Here is a 19,432-nt window from a genome sequence, read left to right on the forward strand (position 1 = left end):
AACAGACCTCCAGAACGAATTATTAACTCGAGGTACCACTGTATAGGCTTTTTGTGACCCAGAGGCAGGGTTTTCCATTGGTAGCACCATTGGTAGCTGAAATCCAAGAGGCCTGACCGTACTGGCATTCAGCCAGCTTTTGAAAATGCACAGCCATTGCAGGTCAAGGCCCTGAGTCCTCCCCCATTTCTTGGGCAATAAAACATACAGACACCAAAATTTGGGTTAATGGGATAAATAATGGGTTAATGAGACAACTTTATTGGTTACAGATGTGAGTGGTATTGGCTTAGGCATTGGAATTGAACTGACTATATCTGACTGCTGCCCACCATGCAGGTAGCCTGGTAAGGGTCAACCACCAGTAGAGGGAGCCCTGTTGATGTACATCAACTGCGAGCTCCCCCCAGGGTCCCCGATGGGGTTGTGGCTTTGGACAAGATCCACACACCCAGATCCCTTTAATGGAATACCCTTAAAGAGGAGGGGCAGCTGAAGGCCACCACCTCCCCTCCTATAAACCAGGTTTCACCAATGCCTAACTACCACTCGAGCCAAACAGCTCGCCAGCAACACCCTCACACCTGCAACCAACACCTAATGCCCTCAATTGTATCGGCCAACCAGACATTTTTCCCCAATCGGAAAGATGAACACCGAGGAAGGAAGAGGCAAGAAGGTAGAGACCCCCAGCCGCACGGCCATTTCAATGGCGCAAGCCACGCCCCCCGGCCAGCCGGATTGGTCAGCTGGGAGCTGGGACACGGCTGGGACTTCTTGTGATGCGGGCGGCATCACCACACACCCCGCTGTACATGGGGAGAGCACATGGCCTGACTGCAACCCCACCCCCCAGGGAAGGGCAGCGGCCTTCTCCTGATCTCTCGACCTGAGACTCCCATTTTACTTTCTCTGTTTTACTGTGTGTTTTAACTATGGGTGCTTATAAAATTGGTTTTTATGCTTTGTCGACTGTTTAGAAGCATTTTTTTGCATAAAGCAGCAAAATAATAATAATAATAATAATAATAATAATAATAATAATAATAATAATATCATGAAACAAAAAACTGCACTGAGAATGCTCCTGTACTCTCAAGGAGGTCCCCACAGACTCCCAAGGTCAAAATAACCATTACAGCCAACACCCTTTATGATCAATTACTTTGTGTGTTAGGCTATCTTGCATAAAACAGTCCTTTAGGCAAGTTCATGCTATTATGCCAGGTGTGAAGAAACTGTGGCCCTCCAGATATCATTGGACCCCAACTCCCATCAGCCCCAGCCAGCAGAACCAGCTTAGGGATGATGAGAATTGCAGTCCACCAACATCTGGAGGGCCAGAAGTTCCCCATTCCTGCATTATGCTATTAATGTGATAACTGCAATCATCAATTGAAAATTTAATGCTGTAATCCTATGCACACTACAGAATAAGCCCAACTGAACATAGCAGACCTTACTTTTGAGTATATATGAATAAAATAAGTATGCATAAATTTTATGTTTGTTTGAGGTACTGCAGTATAAGATCAGCTATTAGCCATCTCTCTGGGCCACAAAATTTCATAACTGACTATTGGTCAAAAGCAGATGTTGCTCTCCAGAAGTTGCCGAGTTCAAAAATCTAATGCTCCCTGACCATTGGCCATGCAGCTTGGGATAATTGGAGCTCTCGTCCAAAACATCTGGAAGGCATAAAGTTGTAGGAAAGCAGGGGTGACAGACCTTGACTTGCAGAATGCAATATCTGCGTTGTTCTCTTGATGTAAGTACCCTTCTGAAATGTGCAGCTGCATTCCGTAAGAGTCAGTCGATCACTCCTGAGCTCTGCTTCCAGCCATGTGCTTCTGATTTAGCAAGAAAGCTCCCAATCCTGATCAGCAATAATAATCAGTAATCTATATCAAGTTCCATTAGAATCTGATTGCCTCCTCAACAGGAGCAAAGCTGGTAGGTGATCAGCTTCTTAGGGTTTGGGCTATCACCTGTCACATGAAGGCCATCACTTCATGTGAATGTGTCAGCTCATCCTCAGTTACTCTGTTCCTTCTTGACAGCTTTTCTTCTGGGTTCCTGTTTGCTAAGAGATCAGGCTTAAAATGGGCCGTATCAGAGCCACAAATGAATGAAGGTAATTGAAGAGTACGCGTTGCATGCATGAAACTAGAAACTTGGCAGCCGCTGGCTCTCCTGCCACAGCACAGGAGTAAACAAAACTACAGCTAATTTCTTTATCCTTTCCAAAAAGTACAGTTTTAAAACATATTCAACCCTTTAGGAGAGGCTGTTCTATAAATAAATAAAAGCACACATCACTCTCCTGTCTCGTAAATACTGTATCTGTCACTCAAACAGATGCCAATGAGCAGAGTATCGCCTGAGCAGTTCCATTTTCATTCTGCTGAAATGATGCAGCTGTGGTAGGTGCCCAGGAAAACACTGGCTTGATTGACAGATGTTCATACTACTGCGGGAATGTGCTCACCTTCCTGTGTTCTTAGGGTGAGATTCTGCCCAAAGATTACACTTAGCTTTCACATTCCCTTTACAGAAAGTGTTTTTAATCATACAGAAACACTTTAAGATAATGGATATGAAGCTTGCTCATAATGTCAGTAGCAAAGGTCAAACTGATAAAGGAAAGCAGGATTCACACCTTTAGGAAATAAATCACTGGTGTCAGGTAGTGGAATAGAAGATTATAAGAGCTAGAGGAGGCATCAAACTGTGGAGCAAAAGTATCACATGGTCCACATTTGTCAGGTTTAGATATATAGATATATATAGATAGATATATATAGGAACTAGCAAGATGGGTGGGTGAAAAGAAGTCAAAAGCAAGCTAACAAAGTGCTTTAAAACTTTGTAACTAAAGCATATGTAATCTTCCTCAGAAGATCTTCTGTTGAGATTTTCAAAATAATTATTTTCATTATTTATTACATTCATTGACTTATAGGGGATATTCTGATACATTCCCAAAAAGTTCCTGTCTAAAGGCAGGGGATAGGATCAGATGATCCATTGCAATTCTGATTCTCTGTGAAGGCCCAGGCAAAGGTAGATTCACAAACTATTTTATATTCCTTTCCAGCTAAAGAACTTGATTGCATACAGCCAGCAGATCTCTAATAGGAAAAAAGAAATCAATTTCCCCAGAAGCTACATTGTCTGATGGAAGAGATATATCAAAACGCAAGCATCATGTTGGTACCTGCTTTGTGTCTGTCAACAAAAAAGGCATGCATTTCTTTTGAAAACAAATATTTTGTGGCCAGAACAACCTCGTTAAAATTTCACCACCTATTACTGAAAAGCCCAGACTGGGTTTTTCATCAGGAATTTATCTCTGGATGGAACTGGCACGCTCCTGAGCTTGTGTGGGCATGCACAAGGAGTCCAGCTCCATACCCACCCAGATAGGCAGAAACCTTCCTCAGAGCTGCAAGTAGATGCATCTTCCAAACTGTCTTCAAGTGCAGCCCCATGCAGAGCATACTGCAATAGTTAAATCTGCAATTAATAGAGCTTGGATCACTGTGGCCAACTTAGCCCTATACAGGACAGGCTAGCTAACCAGCTAAAGATGGAAATAGGCACTCCAAGCAACCGAAACCGTCAATGCCTCAAGCAACATAGAGGGATCAAAGCTACACACCTGTTCCTTCCTGGGGAGCGCAACCCCATACAGAACTGCCATTCTACCTACTTCTCAGGCTCAAGATGCAACACATCTTGTTCAGATTCAGTTTCAATTTATCCAGCCCATTACCATCTCCAAAGCACCTTGCAAGCACCTGATTATCCTGCTTTTATTCAGATGGAATGGGTGTCATCGATGGCACATTGCTCCCAATCCACTCTCAATTTTACCCGTGGACTGCCACCTGTCCAGATTTTAATTTGCTCTGAACTAATTTTAAGATGTATTTTAATTAATTGATTTCCTCTTTTATGTTCTTATGTTCTTTGTATACTGTTACAGGTAGGTAGCTGTGTTGGTCTGCCGTAGTCGAAGTAGTGTGCATGCACACGAAAGCTCATACCAATAACAAACTTAGGTGGTCTCTAAGGTGCTACTGGAAGGAATTTTTTTATTTTTTGTATACTCTGTTAGTTTTATGATGTTAGCCGCCCTGAGCCCAGCTCCGGCCAGGGAGGGCGGGGTACAAATAAAATTTTATCTATCTATGTCTCTATCTATCCCCTGTTGACAACTCCCAGTGTCTAGCATACAACTAGGAAGCAGTTGTGACTGGGCTTTCCCATTTCCTCAATAGACTACCCCCATGAGTCAGGCGTGGGTGTTCATTAGTAAGGCACTTTTCTTTCTATGAGAGCTTCTGGCAGTCTCTTCTGCTGCTGACTATGCCTCCTTAACTTTCTAGGTTGTCTGGTCACTGTAGCTTTAGCTCCCAGAACTATCACTGTAATTGTCACTATCTTTCTCCATACCCAGGATGGGAGACCCGCAATGTTTTTGTCCTCACTCGAAGTACCAAGACTGCAAGACTTTGCTACGGACCTGGACAACATATCAACAAAGGCAGGGAAAGGCTGGGTATTATTCATGCCTTTGAGGATTTCTCTCAGAGTGGACTTACCCTCCACTCCACACTACACCTGTAGTAATGGTGTACACAACATTTTTTACTTCAGCATTCTCTTCTGTAAAGCCAACATGAATGGATTCCCCCCTCCCTGCATTATCAAACCATACTTGTGAATACTCTCACCACATATCCTGCTAATTATTCAAAATATCCTGAAAAACATGCTGAGAAGTAAGTTGAGCTAGGAAGTGCTGTATTATGATCCAGACACAGGATAGGAATGCTCACATAACCATGTCAACAAAATTCAGCCAATATATAAATTTACCTTTGCTTCATCTGATTAAAAAAAACAGGGATGGGGGTAGGAAAGCAATTCTTTGAGAGATCCCATGCATTCTGTTTCAGGGGCAACTAATATCTGAAAGTGTTTCTCACCTCCATAACCCATTCTTAAATCACTGCCTAATAATACCGCAGTTGGTTAGAGTATGGAGCGTCTCCACCCCCATCGTTCTGCCCAGACACTGAGATCCAGCGCTAAGGGCCTTCTGGTGGTTTCCTCACTGTGAGAAGCCAAGTTACAGGGAACAAGGCAGAGGGCCTTCTTGGTAGTGGCACCTGCCCTGTGTAACGCCCTCCCACCAGATGTCAAAGAGAAAAACAACTACCTAAGGTTTAGAAGACATTTGAAGACAGCCCTGTTTAGGGAAGTTTTTAATTACTGATGTTTTAATGTATTTTTAATCTCTGTTGGCAGCCCAGAGTGGCTGGGGAAACCCAGCCAGTTGGGCAGGGTACAAATAAATTATGATTATGATTATGATATGCCAAAGCTGACATTTTAATGCCCGTAAAGGACAGCTGCATATTCCTGATCCTCAGGGTCCCTTCCAACTCAACAATTTCTATGACCATGAGGGATAGCATCCAAACATCCAGTTTTACATGTGATGAAATGATTATCTCATGATTAAGATAATGTGCAGGGTTAGTCCAAGGCATTTTGTTGCCTGAGGCAAAGGAACCCTCTCCCAATTTCACAGACAGAAGATAGCCGGGCTGGCAACAGAACAATATCTGCCACATCTGAGGGCAGGAGGAAAGCTTGCAGGAGAGTGGCACGCACAGCTCTGTCCTCCAGCCCCCTTACTACCACTCTCCAACCCCCAGCATCACTTTGTCTAATGGTAGGACCAGCCCTAATAGTGTATGAAGTAGTCTTTACTTAAGGCAGATTGAAAAATCCAGTTCTTCTCTGTGCATTTGCCACTTTCCATGCTTACAACTGCTTGCAGAGGTGAAGGATTTAAATGTGGCACCTCTTTTCATTAAATGCCATTCTATTCAAGAGCAGCAGAGAATTTATGATAATATATGTATGCATTTAAATACTGTGTGTACCACAAATGCTGACTGAGGAGTTTTCCCCTGAAAGAGTAAGCACTATGTATGTACAGTATTTTCCTAGTGCATTCAGCTTGCAAATTCAAACGGAGATGAATAACAATAGGCTGTATGTTTGCAATTCATGGGTTTTAGACTATTCTGTGAATTTGTTTGCAAGTCTGATATTGTTTGTTGTTAATACACACCCACCTTATTATTATTTTTTAAGTACTCAATGTACTAAGATACATTGTTTTTTGCTTACTCAAACTTGTACTGGTTCCATCCAAAGACTAGGGGTGAGTAAATAAAATAAAAAACCATTACAACAAGACACTTTTCATCATTCTGAAATGTAACTTTTAAAAATCCCTACCGCTCTGCTGGCAGCCTCAACCAGCTTAAGGGGCAAACGACATATTGCATGCAATGTAGTATAAAGAAGGCTGCTACTTTTTGCAGAGACATATGCTAAAAATGGTTACATCTTGAAGAAATAAGCAGCAGTAGAAGAGGCTGTTGAAACTTTCCTTTATCTACTCCAGGTCCTCATCATCCACCCGGCTTCTTTTCCCCAAATACAATGGTAAATCCACATCTGGAATCCCATGGGGTGAAAGCATATTGGGAGTAATTTGAAGTAGACAAATCGTTGGCGACAAAGAATTTAAGCACTCCTCCTCCCCTCCTCTGCTCTAAATTCCATCCTTGCAAAGGGCAGCCCACCTTTCAAATCACCTAAAGTCATAGTGAAGCTGCATTTTGAAGCCCTGACTGTCAGGTCTTAAGATAATGGCCTTGTGGGACAAATCTGACCCCATAGTGGGCAAAGATTAGGTCTTGGGCTGAAAGTTCCACAACTCTCTGCTAGGAGATCTGGCCCTAGTACAGTTCCAAAGATAACAAAAGCTGTAGCTTTGGATACAATCGCTTTGCAAGCATCACTTAGCTTAATAGGTCCAGCACATGTAAGCTTCTGTCCTAGGGCATTTCAAAATCATGCTTGGCAAAGCACAATGCCTAGCATCATACAGATCCAGAATACTTCCCCGGGTCAGATTAATACAATTCATTTTATATTATCTATACAATTATGCACCCTTTCATATTATGCTTATTATATACATATACACACAATGTTCAGCTTAAACTGTGTGGGTGTTTTCAGGGAAGGATTTAAAAAGAAAACCTATATTGTCGATATCCTACTGAGTTTCTCTACTGCAATGCATTGACTCACCCATGAAAACATTTCAGCATTATTTATTTATTATTATTGAAGCAATGACTCACTGACAGAGAATGTATTTTTAGGAATTTAAATAGTCCAGCTGTGAACAGCGAAGACTTAAGGCGGAGCCCACTTATTGCTTACTTGTAATATAAATTTTAACTAACTTCAGTTTTACATTACTGAAAAATTAATAGCAGGATGACATGTTGCCTCAGATACTGAATTATGTTTGTGGAAGCCACTGCCAAGCAGCTAGTTATTGACACTCTAGCCAGAGCAGCGACAGGGTTTCTCCTTAATATTTCATTCCACTTGCATTATTTGTGGATTACACTACATACGGGCTTCATCCTTAATGGCACATTTCATATAGAGACTGGGTAGTCATATAAAAGGGGAAAGGGCATGCATACATTCTATAATGGTCTCTTCTCAAAGTTCATCTTTCTGAACTAAGAAATTTAACTGACAAGGGGTATATGCTCTGCTGATGCTTTGAGGATGGCATTTCCAAGAAGAGAGTGAAGTACTCCATTAACAGTTAAAACCAAAAAGTTGAAAGACATAGCAACATTTCTTTTGGAATTTGCAACCACGTGCAAAGTCCCTACATCCAGTGTTAGAAATTAGGCAGGTGCAAGGCGCGTTTTGCGACTGGCACCGATCCAATTGCGACCATGTGGAGATCTGTGAATGCCAGGTTGGTGTTTGGGGAAAGCAAAATGTCCCTTAGAGTAGGGTCTGAAATATTTTCCATGAAGCCTGAATTTGTTTTATTTTGGATTGTTTTATTGAATGTGTTAATGTGTTGTAAACTGATTTGTGATTTGTTTTTTTTTTTAAATATAAAGCAGAACAGGAATGAAAATGATGTTGATGATGATGATGATGATATTCCACTGTAAAATAACAAACAAAAAGAGGCACCTAGACATTCCATTGTGGTGACCGCAACCTGTGTTTAAGGTGCCATTTATCAGTTATATTACATAACTGAGTTTATATCACTGCCTTAAAAGGTAAAGATAAAGGACCCGACAGTTAAGTCCAGCCACGAATGACTCTGAGGTTGCGGTGCTCATCTCGCTTTACTGGCCGAGGGAGCCGACATTTGTCTGCAGACAGCTTTTCCAGGTCATGTGGCCAGCATGACTAAGCCTCTTCTGGCGAAATCAGAGCAGTGCACGGAAACACTGTTTACCTTCCCACTGGAGTGGTACCTATTTATCTACTTGCACTTTGACGTGCTTTCAAACTGCTAGGTTGGCAGGAGCAGGGACCGAGCAACGGGAGCTCACCACGTCACAGGGATTCGAAGCGCCGGCCTTCCGATTGGCAATCCCAGGCTCAGTGGTTTCCACCACAGTGCTGCCTGCATCCACCCAAGAGCAACAGCTTACGGTCAACTACATGCTACTCTACAGCTGCACGTAGCAAATTCCTGACAGCCCTTCTTTACAAAAAGTCCTCAGTTGAAGGAGACTCACATTAGAAAGGAACAAGGTGGGAAGGAAGTACCTGAACATTCCCCTGCCAGTCATTTTGCCCTAACAACTCTTACACATCTCAGCTGAATTACCCACGGGTACCCAAACACATTGGGTCCTGTGTTTACCTTACCAAAAAAAATAGTTCTCAAGCTCCATGAGAATAAAAAGGCAAGGGTCTATGCCTGGCAGCTTGACACATTTTCCCCCCTATGAGAGCTCATGCTATTATTCCAAGCCTGGATAATGGTAGGAACTATTTTCAGGTCTCATGCTAAGCCTTGGGGAGGTTTAAAAAGCTGCAATACATCCCACTGCTTTCTAAGCCTCGCCAAAGTTCAACAGAAATACTTCCAAATTAAAAAAGGATGCTTTCTGTGCGGAACTTCAACTGTGGATATTTCTAAACTATTCTTTCAGTATCAGTAACACTTTGTAAAAATGGATGTTACAGCTACCTGACATAGTTGTGGGAGGCATGAATATGGGAAGGATGCTTCCAGATCTGCTTGAATAAAGAAAGGTCTAAAAATAATGTGAAAAACAACAATGCCGAGCATATCACACTATCGCTTTCCATGTGCATAAAACTGCAGAAAAGGACTTCTCCACATTTTCCCCCTACCTATTTATACCATGCACGCACACTAATACAAGACTCTTCATTTGTTTATCATATTTGTATCCTTCTTTTCCAGGCAGGTTGTGTGGAGTTATCCAGTTTTATCCTTATCATGACCCTATGAGATAGATGAGGGTGAATGAGAGCAACTTGCCCAAAGGACTCCACTGAGCTCTATAGCTGAGTGGTCATCAGATCCCAAGTTTCCCTGGCCAAAGCCCAACACTTTTATCCACAACTACTCATTGGTCTTGTGGAAGACACACACCCATGATCCAGTTGTTCACAATGTTGGGTTCTACTGAAATAAACTGCATGCATTAAAAGTAAAGCTATTTAGTACATCTAGTCAGCAATTTCTACTGAGCAACAGTTCTACTCCTTAGGGGATTTTAGGTGACCTAGAACATAGACAAAAATTGTACACTGCAGCAAAACATGGATAAGTAAGGGTGGCTATTAGAAAGCTGGCTTTGTATCAAAGTGCAAAGGAAGTTTGTGATTTTTTAATGACTTCAGAGCTTACTGAAGTACCAGAATGACAGTAACCAGTGTCTAGAATTCTTTATGTATTTACAAAGGCTGCCATGAACTGTGCGCTACCTCCACTAAAATACCCCACCCAGAATAGTAAGTGCCCACTTATCTGCTGCAACACGTAGACCTGCTTGAATCGCTATGAATATTCATTCACATTTCAGATTAATTTACTACGCCACTGTCCATCCCTTTTGTGTTTGCCTCCTAGAAAAATCATATAGCGAGTACATTTTTACTGATGAAAATAACTACAGAAGCCAAATTCCTGCACTATGTGAATGCATGATTTCTCAGAGCACTCAGTATTACACAACACAGAGCTCAAGTGTAGAATATCTGCAATCAGCCCCCAAATGCAGAATAATTGTTGAGTAAATCTAAATAACAAATGAACTGGGGAAAATTGTGAACTGCTTACAAATTCTTTAGGAATAGAAAAGAGGTTAAATTAGCTGTTCAGTTCCAATTATTCCTCTAGAATTTAAGTATTCGAAGCAAACTAGGACTAGTGTTCACTCCTAGACTGGAATGATATTTCAGTATTTTAAATTATCTTAGCACAGAGTATTGTAGTCTAAAGTCTTTGCATTATTTAACTACTATGGATAATAGAAATTTACTTTCCATTTGGGTTTTTTATTTCAATGCAAAAAAAATTAGCATAGCATGTATAATCAAAAACATCACTGGTTTCAAAAAGGTTAGACTGGAAAACTTTGAGTCAATCATTCTCCCTGTGCTGAGGCCACAGCAGTTACCAAGGCTGGAGAAAGATGTGCTGCCAAAGGGTCTGTAAGTGTGAGGTGGGAAGACGTTCCAGAGTTCCTAACAGGGTTCATCAATATGGGACCCATGGGTGCCATGGAACAAAAGGGCTTGATTCGCCGGATTAGGAGTCCTAATTGCCAAAGGTGGCAGCCGTGCAGATATCCAGCCCCACCTGGTTGAGGCAGGTACAAATAGTGAAGGGCAATGTGGTCAGGAGGAAGATGATGATGGACCAAACACTGCTGAGGCTTCCCAAGGTTGGATCTGGTGGTGTATGTGGGTGAAGATCTGGTGGAGGGGAATTGTTACTTTGACATTGTTCCTTTGGGGTTATTCCTTGGTGGTAGAGGGCTTTGTATTACTGTGTAAGAAGGTTTAAGGAGGTATACTGTTTGAGAGGTTTTGTTTTTGTTACCATTTACCGTATTTTTTGCCCTATAGGACGCACTTTTTCCCCTCCAAAAATGAAGGGGAAATCTGGGTGCGTCCTATGGGGCGAATGCAGGCTTTTGCTGAAGCTTGGAGAGCGAGAGGGGACGGTGCGCACCGCCCCCTCTCGCCCTCCAGGCTTCAGGAAGACATCCGCAGCCTAGGCAGCCCTACGGGAGGTCCGGCAGGGATGTTTAGGCTGCGGATACCAGCCTGCTGACCAGCGCGAGGGGCGCCCTGAAGCAGAGCACCCCCCGCGCCAGGCAGACATCCACAGTGTGGGGAGCCTTGTAGGAGTTCCCCGCAAGGCTCCCCACGCTGCGGATAGCAGCCTGCTGCCCCGCAGGGGGGGGGCCCTGATGCAGAGCACCCCTCGTGCGGGGCAGACATCGGCCAGCCCCACAAGCTCGGGGGACAGCAGGGAGGCGCAGCGCCGCCATCCCGCTGTTCCTCGACCTGGTTCTGTTTCCCCGACCTGCTTTTGGGGGGGAAATAAAGGGGGGGAAATTCCTTTATTTCCCCCCCAAAAAACTAGGTGCGACCTATGGGACGGAGCGTCCTATGGGACGAAAAATACGGTAATGAGTTTGTCCTATTCTATTGAAATAATAACATCTTTCCCCTCATATATTGACTACCAAAGACCCTTTTAAGAACCTGCAGAGTTCATTGGCAAAACACTCTCCTGGACAGGGGCCACAAATTCTGAGTGTTGCTTAAAAAAAAAGTTAGGACTCTAGCCCCCCTAGAAAGAAAGTTATGAAGCAAAGTGCAAAACTACCCCCTAAGAAATTTCTGTGAAATGAGCCCCTGCCCTAGAACAGCATCCTAAGAGTCAAGTGCAGCACCATCACCCTAACACTGGCATGCAGTTGCCCTACAAAACAGATATAGCAAGGGAGAGAACAGAGCTGAAGAGTTTTTCTTCCGCATGCCTCCGAAAGGATGCCCCTTGGCTGCTGTACACATACTGTGCCAGCCTGTGTGCAAGCTTGATGCATGTAAACTGACTAACAGCAATACCAAATGGCACTAGGGATTTATTTTCCCCTTTCTCTCTCTACAGTATCTTGTAATTTTCTCCTTTCCGATGAAGCTTGAAAGAACCACTTAGTTGAAGTGGCATGCTGTGTAGAGTAAGCATGCCAAAGCAACAGAGTTTTCTCTTGGCTGTGCTCAGCTGACCAGCCTGGAATCATGTTCAGATTAACCATCATATTGGAGTTCAAGAGTTTTGTCCCATAACATGATTAGCTAGTGGTGGGGCATTAAGGAAGGTGAAAAAGAAAGACGAAAGCATGGCTTTCCCTTCAAGATGCCAGGACATTTCCTTGAGCTTTCTAGGATGTTCTGTGCTATATTATTATTATTATTATTATTATTATTATTATTATTATTATTAATACCATTATGACAGCAACTATTACTACTCTTTTAATTGGGTAGCTATTTAGGAGACAGAGCACCTTAACCATTTCTTCTCTCACTTCGTAGCACACTTCAATCAAAATAAAATACAGTGGTAGCCCGCAAGACAAATGCCTCGCAAGACGAAAAACTCGCTAGACGAAAGGGTTTTGCGTTTTTTGAGCTGCTTCGCAAGACGAATTTCCCTATGGGCTTGCTTCCCAAGACGAAAACATCTTGAAAGTTTGTTTCCTTTTTCTTAACACCGTTAATACAGTTGCGACTTGACTTCGAGGAGCAACTCATAGAACGCGGTGTGGTAGCCTTTTTGAGGTTTTTGAAGACTTTGGTGATTTTTGAAGCTTTTCCAAAACTTTCCCAACACCGTGCTTCGCAAGACGAAAAATTCGCTAGATGAAAAAACTTGCGGAACGAATTAATTTCGTCTTGTGAGGCACCACTGTATATGTTAAGGATGTGTTCTGATGTATTGAATGTCAAACAGACTTGAGTCTATGACTTAAATGTCTTTAAATCATTAGCCTATCTGCAGAGGGCAGATATGTTCTGGACTACTCTTCTATAGTTATTACTTATTGAACTTATATAGTTAAGTTCTATATGGCAGCCAAATACTAAACACTGGCTCTAACTTGCAATAGCACCCATACCATTTAGCATAAGAAGAGTACAGTGGACGCTCGGGTTGCGAACATGATCCGTGCAGGAGGCACGTTCACAACCCGCAGTGTTCGCAACCCACAGCGCTGCGTCTGCACATGCACAGGTTGCGATTCGGCGCTTCTGTGCATGCTTAAAGCGCAATTTAGTGCTTCTGCACATGCGTGACCGCCGAAACCCAGAAGTAACCCGTTCCAGTACGTCCAGGTTTCGGCAGGTCCATAATCCGAAAAAACACAACCTGAAGCGTCTGTAGGCCAAGGTATAACTGTACTACCCACTTGGAAATCCAACAGCCTGATCTTCTGGCCTATGGAAGTATGTGTAACTTTGTCACCTAGAAGTGAGTGCAGCCCGCAACACTGCATACCCTTAAATGGTGGGGCAGTAAATTGCAGCTCTCCTTCCACACATCCTTTAATCCATCCTATATAATATGTTATGTGCACCTGTAGTGGAAGCTGCAATATTTCAATACTCTGGCAGCATACAGAATGGTTGTACCTGGCATTTTTGTTTATATAAAACTTCTAGACGGTTAATGATGAGCTTTGTTAATCCACAATATTTTTACAATGCTCTCACAAATTAATGTGCTTGTGCATCACTGCTCTCTACTTCATGGAATTTGAGACCTATTCAAGTGCAAGTCATCAGCTCTTATTTCGACGCAGGTAAAAAGAGAACCTTTGCTATAACAAGCAACAAGAGCCCTTGACTGCTACAGCAGAAATGCTTTGTTTTCCCCTGACCAAATCACTTAAGTACTTCTTAGCCATTACAAGTACGATGTACTACAATTAAGAAAAAGATCTTTTGAAGGTAGAGGTTAATTCAGTGAAGCCACCAAGTCCTTTCAGTGTAGCCACAGAAGACTGCCTAAAAAATAGCATGGCTGGTTATTGCTGTTTTTGGACTATCTTGACTTGCCGCTCAATACAGCTGAAATTGAACTAGTAAAGTGCCAAGATGGTTATGATATGGACCTCAGCTACAGCTGGGGCACAAGTAGCAGAATCTTTAGGTTGCAATGCATTTCTCCAGGGAGAGAGGACAAACTAGCAGCCAAGCAAATTCTAATGCACTTAACACTGGTTTTGATATGCAGCCCAACAAACAGAAGACTGAAATCCTACACACATTTACTACTACTATCGTTTATTCTTTATTACCTGCCCTTCACCATAATGTTCTACGGAGGGGTTGTGCTACATGTTTTGGAAAAGCTATACCCTCAGATCCTGACTATCTGCTTTTAGAGAACACCCACACCAAAGGACAAAATTCTCCAGAGTTCATTACAGTGGCACCTCGGGTTAAGTACTTAATTCGTTCCAGAGGTCCGTTCTTAACCTGAAACTGTTCTTAACCTGAAGCATCACTTTAGCTAATGGGGCCTCCTGCTGCCGCCGCGCCGCCGGAGCACAATTTCTGTTCTCATCCTGAAGCAAAGTTCTTAACCTGAAGCACTATTTCTGGGTTAGCAGAGCCTGTAACCTGAAGCGTATGTAACCTGAAGCGTATGTAACCCGAGGTACCACTGTACTTAAAAAAAAAAAAATCACACAAACAATGGATATTTTTCACAGGCGTGCAGAAAATGCTTTCCACCTCTTTGGCCCAAGTCACAATCAGCAATTCTAACACAAATATGCTTTGTTATGTGGATTAAACTTGTTGCTAAGAAAAAGTCCCTCCTCCCTGCATTGGCAGGAGGTTGTGATATATATATATATATATATATATATATATATATATATATATATATATATAGCTGGCAGAATTTCTGGTGAAATGTTTGGCTTATTACACAGTTCTGCACATGAGATTTGTAAAACAAAACAAACTGACGTAAACAGTTTTGTTTCTTCTTACACACATTGCAACTCCTGGATCGCTGCCAATAAGCCTAAGCCACATTCCAGGACAACCAAAGTGTGGAGAACCAAGTGAAGGGTGTCTGTGGATAAACCATTCAGTGCTTCCAAGAAGTCTTTGCAAATAATGTAAGAGCAGCCTGACAGATCAGACCAATGGCCCGTCTAGTCCAGCATCTTGTGGCCAACCAGATGCCTGTAGGATACCGGCAAGCAGGACTCGAGAATAATAGCACTCTCCCCTTCTGCAGTTCCTAGAAACTGGCATTCAGAAGCATACTGTACGGCCTCCAAAAAGAAATGCTTCTGCAGAACCTTGTGCGTGACACCTGCAAACCATTACAAAGTCACTCCCTAATGATCCAAAAGTGCAGCTGGAAACGCCTTCAAGATTTTACATTCCAACTACGCATAGCCCTATAGATAAGGGTTATATTCAAAGTAGCACTAAGTGTGGTGTAGTGGTTAAGAGTGGTAGACTCGCAATCTGGGGAACTGGGTTCGCTTCCCCGCTCCTCCACATGCAGCTGCTGGGTGACCTTGGGCCAGTCACACTTCTCTGAAGTCTCTCAGCCCCACTCACCTCACAGAGTGTTTGTTGTGGGGAAGGAAGGGAAAGGAGAATGTTAGCCGCTTTAAGACTCCTTTGGGTAGTGATAAAGCGGGATATCAAATCCAAACTCTTCTTCTTCTACCTCTTTGCGTAAGCAAAGCAACTTCTGCTTGTGCAAAAGGGGCTCCTTCCCCTCTCCTCCCTCCACTTGCCTGCTAAATCTGTTCTGGGTTTTCCCCCAACCAGAGCAAGTGAGAAGGGAGGGAGGTAAGTCCAAATGACCAAGCAGAAGTTGTTCCACAATTATTCCCGTAGTAACTGAATAAAGCCTGAGAGTGATCCTATTCAGAGTACACCCACTGATGTAAATAGACATAGCTAACTTAGGTTCATTAATTTCAATAGGTCTACTCTTTTGTAGGACTTGGCTCACTGCAGCCCTGAGCAATGGCGTAGCGTGGGGGGTGCAGGGGGGGCCGGCCGCACCGGGCGCAACATCTGGGGGTTAGGGTTAGGGGGCGCAAATCCACGGGTTAGGGGGCGCAAATTACTTGCCCCGGGTGCTGACAACCCATGCTACGCCACTGGCCCTGAGAAAGAATCAACGGCAACTTCATTTTGCAACAGAAATACTAGTTATTGTTCCTGATAATAATTACTTTTAAGCTAATGATCTGTTTAGCCAAAATGGAGCTGGTCAATGAAGTACAAGCAACAGCTACTATGCCGCTCACTGTCATCTTCATGCTATCACACACACATGAGTTGCTGTATGCTGCCGACATGCTTAGTGGTGGTCTAGCATCACAATGCTCTTAGTGTATGTGAATTCTCAGAAAACAGACTGGTGTTATACTATACCCACGGGATATTTGGTTAACTAAGTGCTACTTCACAGGACACAGAAACCAGCAAGTCATGCCTTTCTTTCACCATGTGTACATACCACACAGAGCCACAATTAGCCCTGAGACTGGATCCACACACAATGTACATGTAGAATGCACACAGAAAAGAAAACTCAAACTTATAGCATTCCCTCAAGTAATCAGCTGCACTGTAGCTACGCTTGAAATATATACACTAACTCAGTGATGGCCAAATGTAGCCCTCCAGCTGTTTTGGGACTGCAATTCCCATCATCCCTGACCACTGGTCCTGTTAGCTAGGGATGATGGGAGTTGTAGTCCCAAAACAGCTGGAGGGCCAAGTTTGGCCATCACTGTACTAACTGATAGTATGTGAAGCAGCTCCAACGAGAGATGGCTGAATGTATATATATGTAAAAGCATTGTTTACTTGTAAAAAAAAAAATCATTGTCATGAACTGAAGGGAGAAAAGACCATGCACTTTAACACTTCTAAGAGAGACAAATTCCTCTCACAAACATCTGTATAACCTTTGTTCATACATGGAAGCAGCAATGAAAAGTGAAGGCAGATATTAATAGCCTGATCCTAGGCTCTTTCTGCTTGTACTATAACAGATTCACCAGGAGGCAGAACGGACTTTAAATGTAATAGATAATGAATATGCAAGCATTGGGGGGGGCATGTCATTTCCATTCCCCCCCCCCTCAAAAAAGGAAGGTTTTTCAATAAATATATGTAAGCCGATTAAAAAAATAAAATAAAATACTTACCAAAACTCCATTCTTTGTGGTAGTCTCACGGTATGTAAAGTTGCAAACAGCCCAGGCTAGGTAATATGTGGACATGAGCGGAGTCTGTGAAAAGTGATCCGTAACCCATCCATCTTCTTCAAAAACAGAAGTTTCCACAGGCATATTGGACAAAGATAAATAGGTTGCTTGATGTTTGATGCTGATTTTGAACGTGGCCTTGTAGATGGGCTCATCAAAGCAAGGAAAGGCTTTTCTGGCATGGGTAGGAGAGAACTGTGTAACTGCAAGAAACCTGAAGACAAAAAGATGAAAGAAACACTGATTTCTATTCAGATCTTAATGCAAAGATAGCTGGTAAAATAGTGAAATGTACAAGGGGGGAAATTGCAGTGTGATATACAAAATAAAGTCACTATGAAGCATTCCCCAAAACTGTTAGTTTTTATTTTCAGCTAAATTCTTCTGCTTGCTTCAGTCTGCAAGGAGCAGCACTTGAGAAGGGATGCTGGGATTAAATAAATACTGAAGCACTAGATATAGTATTTATTTATTTATGTTGACATTTAAACCTCAAACCCACAGAACATCAGCCAGTATTAACCCTACAAAGTAAAACAAATAACTACTGCTGCGTCAGTGATTTAATTACCCTCAGAGAAATCTCTAGGGCCTTCAGTGCTGACAGGGTACACTGGCTTCTTAGGGCCATATATAAAGTATTCTTGCTTAAGAAGGCTTTGGAGAGCCCTTATTTCCAAAAGTTGACGATACCTGTAAATCTCAGTAACACCTTCCCAATATAGCAGCAAAGTTGGGTACTGCAAGTAATGAAAGTATCCAAAGCAAATATCTAAACAGCAGCAGATTGACATGATTGCATACAAATCCAATTTATTTCAGAATAAATTTCCATGAAGGGGGAGGGGAGAGAAATGCTTTAGCATTTTAAGTACAAATTCTTACTTAATCTGCTACTGCAGTCTCATTGTCAGAGAAGGCAGGTGAAGGAGTTGTAAAAAAGCCTGTTGCAGCTGAACTCTCCCCGCCCCCCGCCCCCCGGGGACATCTACCTGCCCTGGAAAGGACCCTGGAGATTTGTAAGTGTTTACTGTGGAGGTTTTTTAAATGTATTTTGTTCTTAGAAAAGCACCTTGGGAATATCTATATCCTGAAAGATGAGATATAAATAACTGCAATCACTAAGTTATTTTTTAATTCATTACTATTGCAGAGTTGAATTGCAGAAGGGGACAAATCGTGGCTCTACCAGTAACAATTTCCTAACACTGCTAACATTAATGAAACACATCTCCGTTAAGAAAAAAAATGAGGGCAGTTATATAAAATTATTGACCCAGTTCAAACACAATGCTAAATGTTAGAAAATGACCAGCAGCAAACCTCACGCTTGTGCCCCCTCCTCCCCCTTAAATGTTTCTACTTTAGAATAAACTGCAGTTTCCAATTATGTCTGAACTCAGGAAATTGTGGCTTATTCTAAATGTGGTTCCCTCATACAAATCGAGATGAAGTGCTCGTTTCAGATCCTAGTTCGTTAACTAACCAGAAACAGAAGAAACCACAATTCCCAAATTCAGATATACAGTCGTACCTTGGTTTTCGAACAGCTTAGTTTTCAAACGTTTTGGCTCCCAAACATCACAAACCCAGAAGTGAGTATTCTGGTCTGCGAACTTCCGTAGCTTCCTGCAGCCAATCAGAAGCCGTGCTTTGGTTTCCGAACGTTTTGGAAGTTGAATGGACTTCCAGAACAGATTCTGTTCGACTTCCAAGGTACAACTGTAATGGAGAACTGTGGTTTATTCAGCACCAACAGTGGAAGTGGCCAATGCCATTGTCTCATGTGTGAGAGGGAATGTGCAAGCCCAGGGCTGTCTGTGTCATTATGTGAACGCTGAAGGTATTATCCTACTATGCAAAAGTTGGGGAAACGTGGACATGGCTATCTGTATCACAGCACTCTGACCATGATTAAAATATGGTTAGGGATACTGACTTGCTCAAGATTACCTTTTAGTCCTCTGTCACTCTCTACTTTTTCTTCCTGGATGAGTTAGATATAAAAGACACACTGTGTCTGAGTTCAGTGTCCCTCATCCTTAAATCTGAATGTCTGACAGGCAAAAAGCATCTATCTTACTTTACTTTTTTGAACACTGTAATTTGCATTGAAGTGCATTGAAAGCACTATTCCATATGCAACATTCTATCGCTGTCTTAAATTAACAAGATACTATACTATT

General features: G+C 42.5%; 1 protein-coding gene across 2 annotated transcripts in view; it reads right to left on the reverse strand.

Moving 5' to 3' along the window:
* TRHDE (thyrotropin releasing hormone degrading enzyme) overlaps positions 1-19,432 on the reverse strand; it is a 222,273-nt gene that overhangs the window by 192,943 nt on the left and 9,898 nt on the right. For both annotated transcript variants that reach the window (XR_014516555.1, XM_083463123.1), the window contains exon 2: positions 17,187-17,460. Coding sequence is in view for 1 of the 2 variants with exons in the window: in XM_083463123.1 (XP_083319249.1) it covers positions 17,187-17,460 (274 nt within the window). In the remaining variant the exon portion in view is untranslated. The remainder of the gene's footprint in view (positions 1-17,186; positions 17,461-19,432) is intronic.

Source organism: Podarcis liolepis, assembly GCF_965112155.1.
Source record: "Podarcis liolepis genome assembly, chromosome: 10".
Classification (NCBI taxonomy): domain Eukaryota; kingdom Metazoa; phylum Chordata; class Lepidosauria; order Squamata; family Lacertidae; genus Podarcis; species Podarcis liolepis.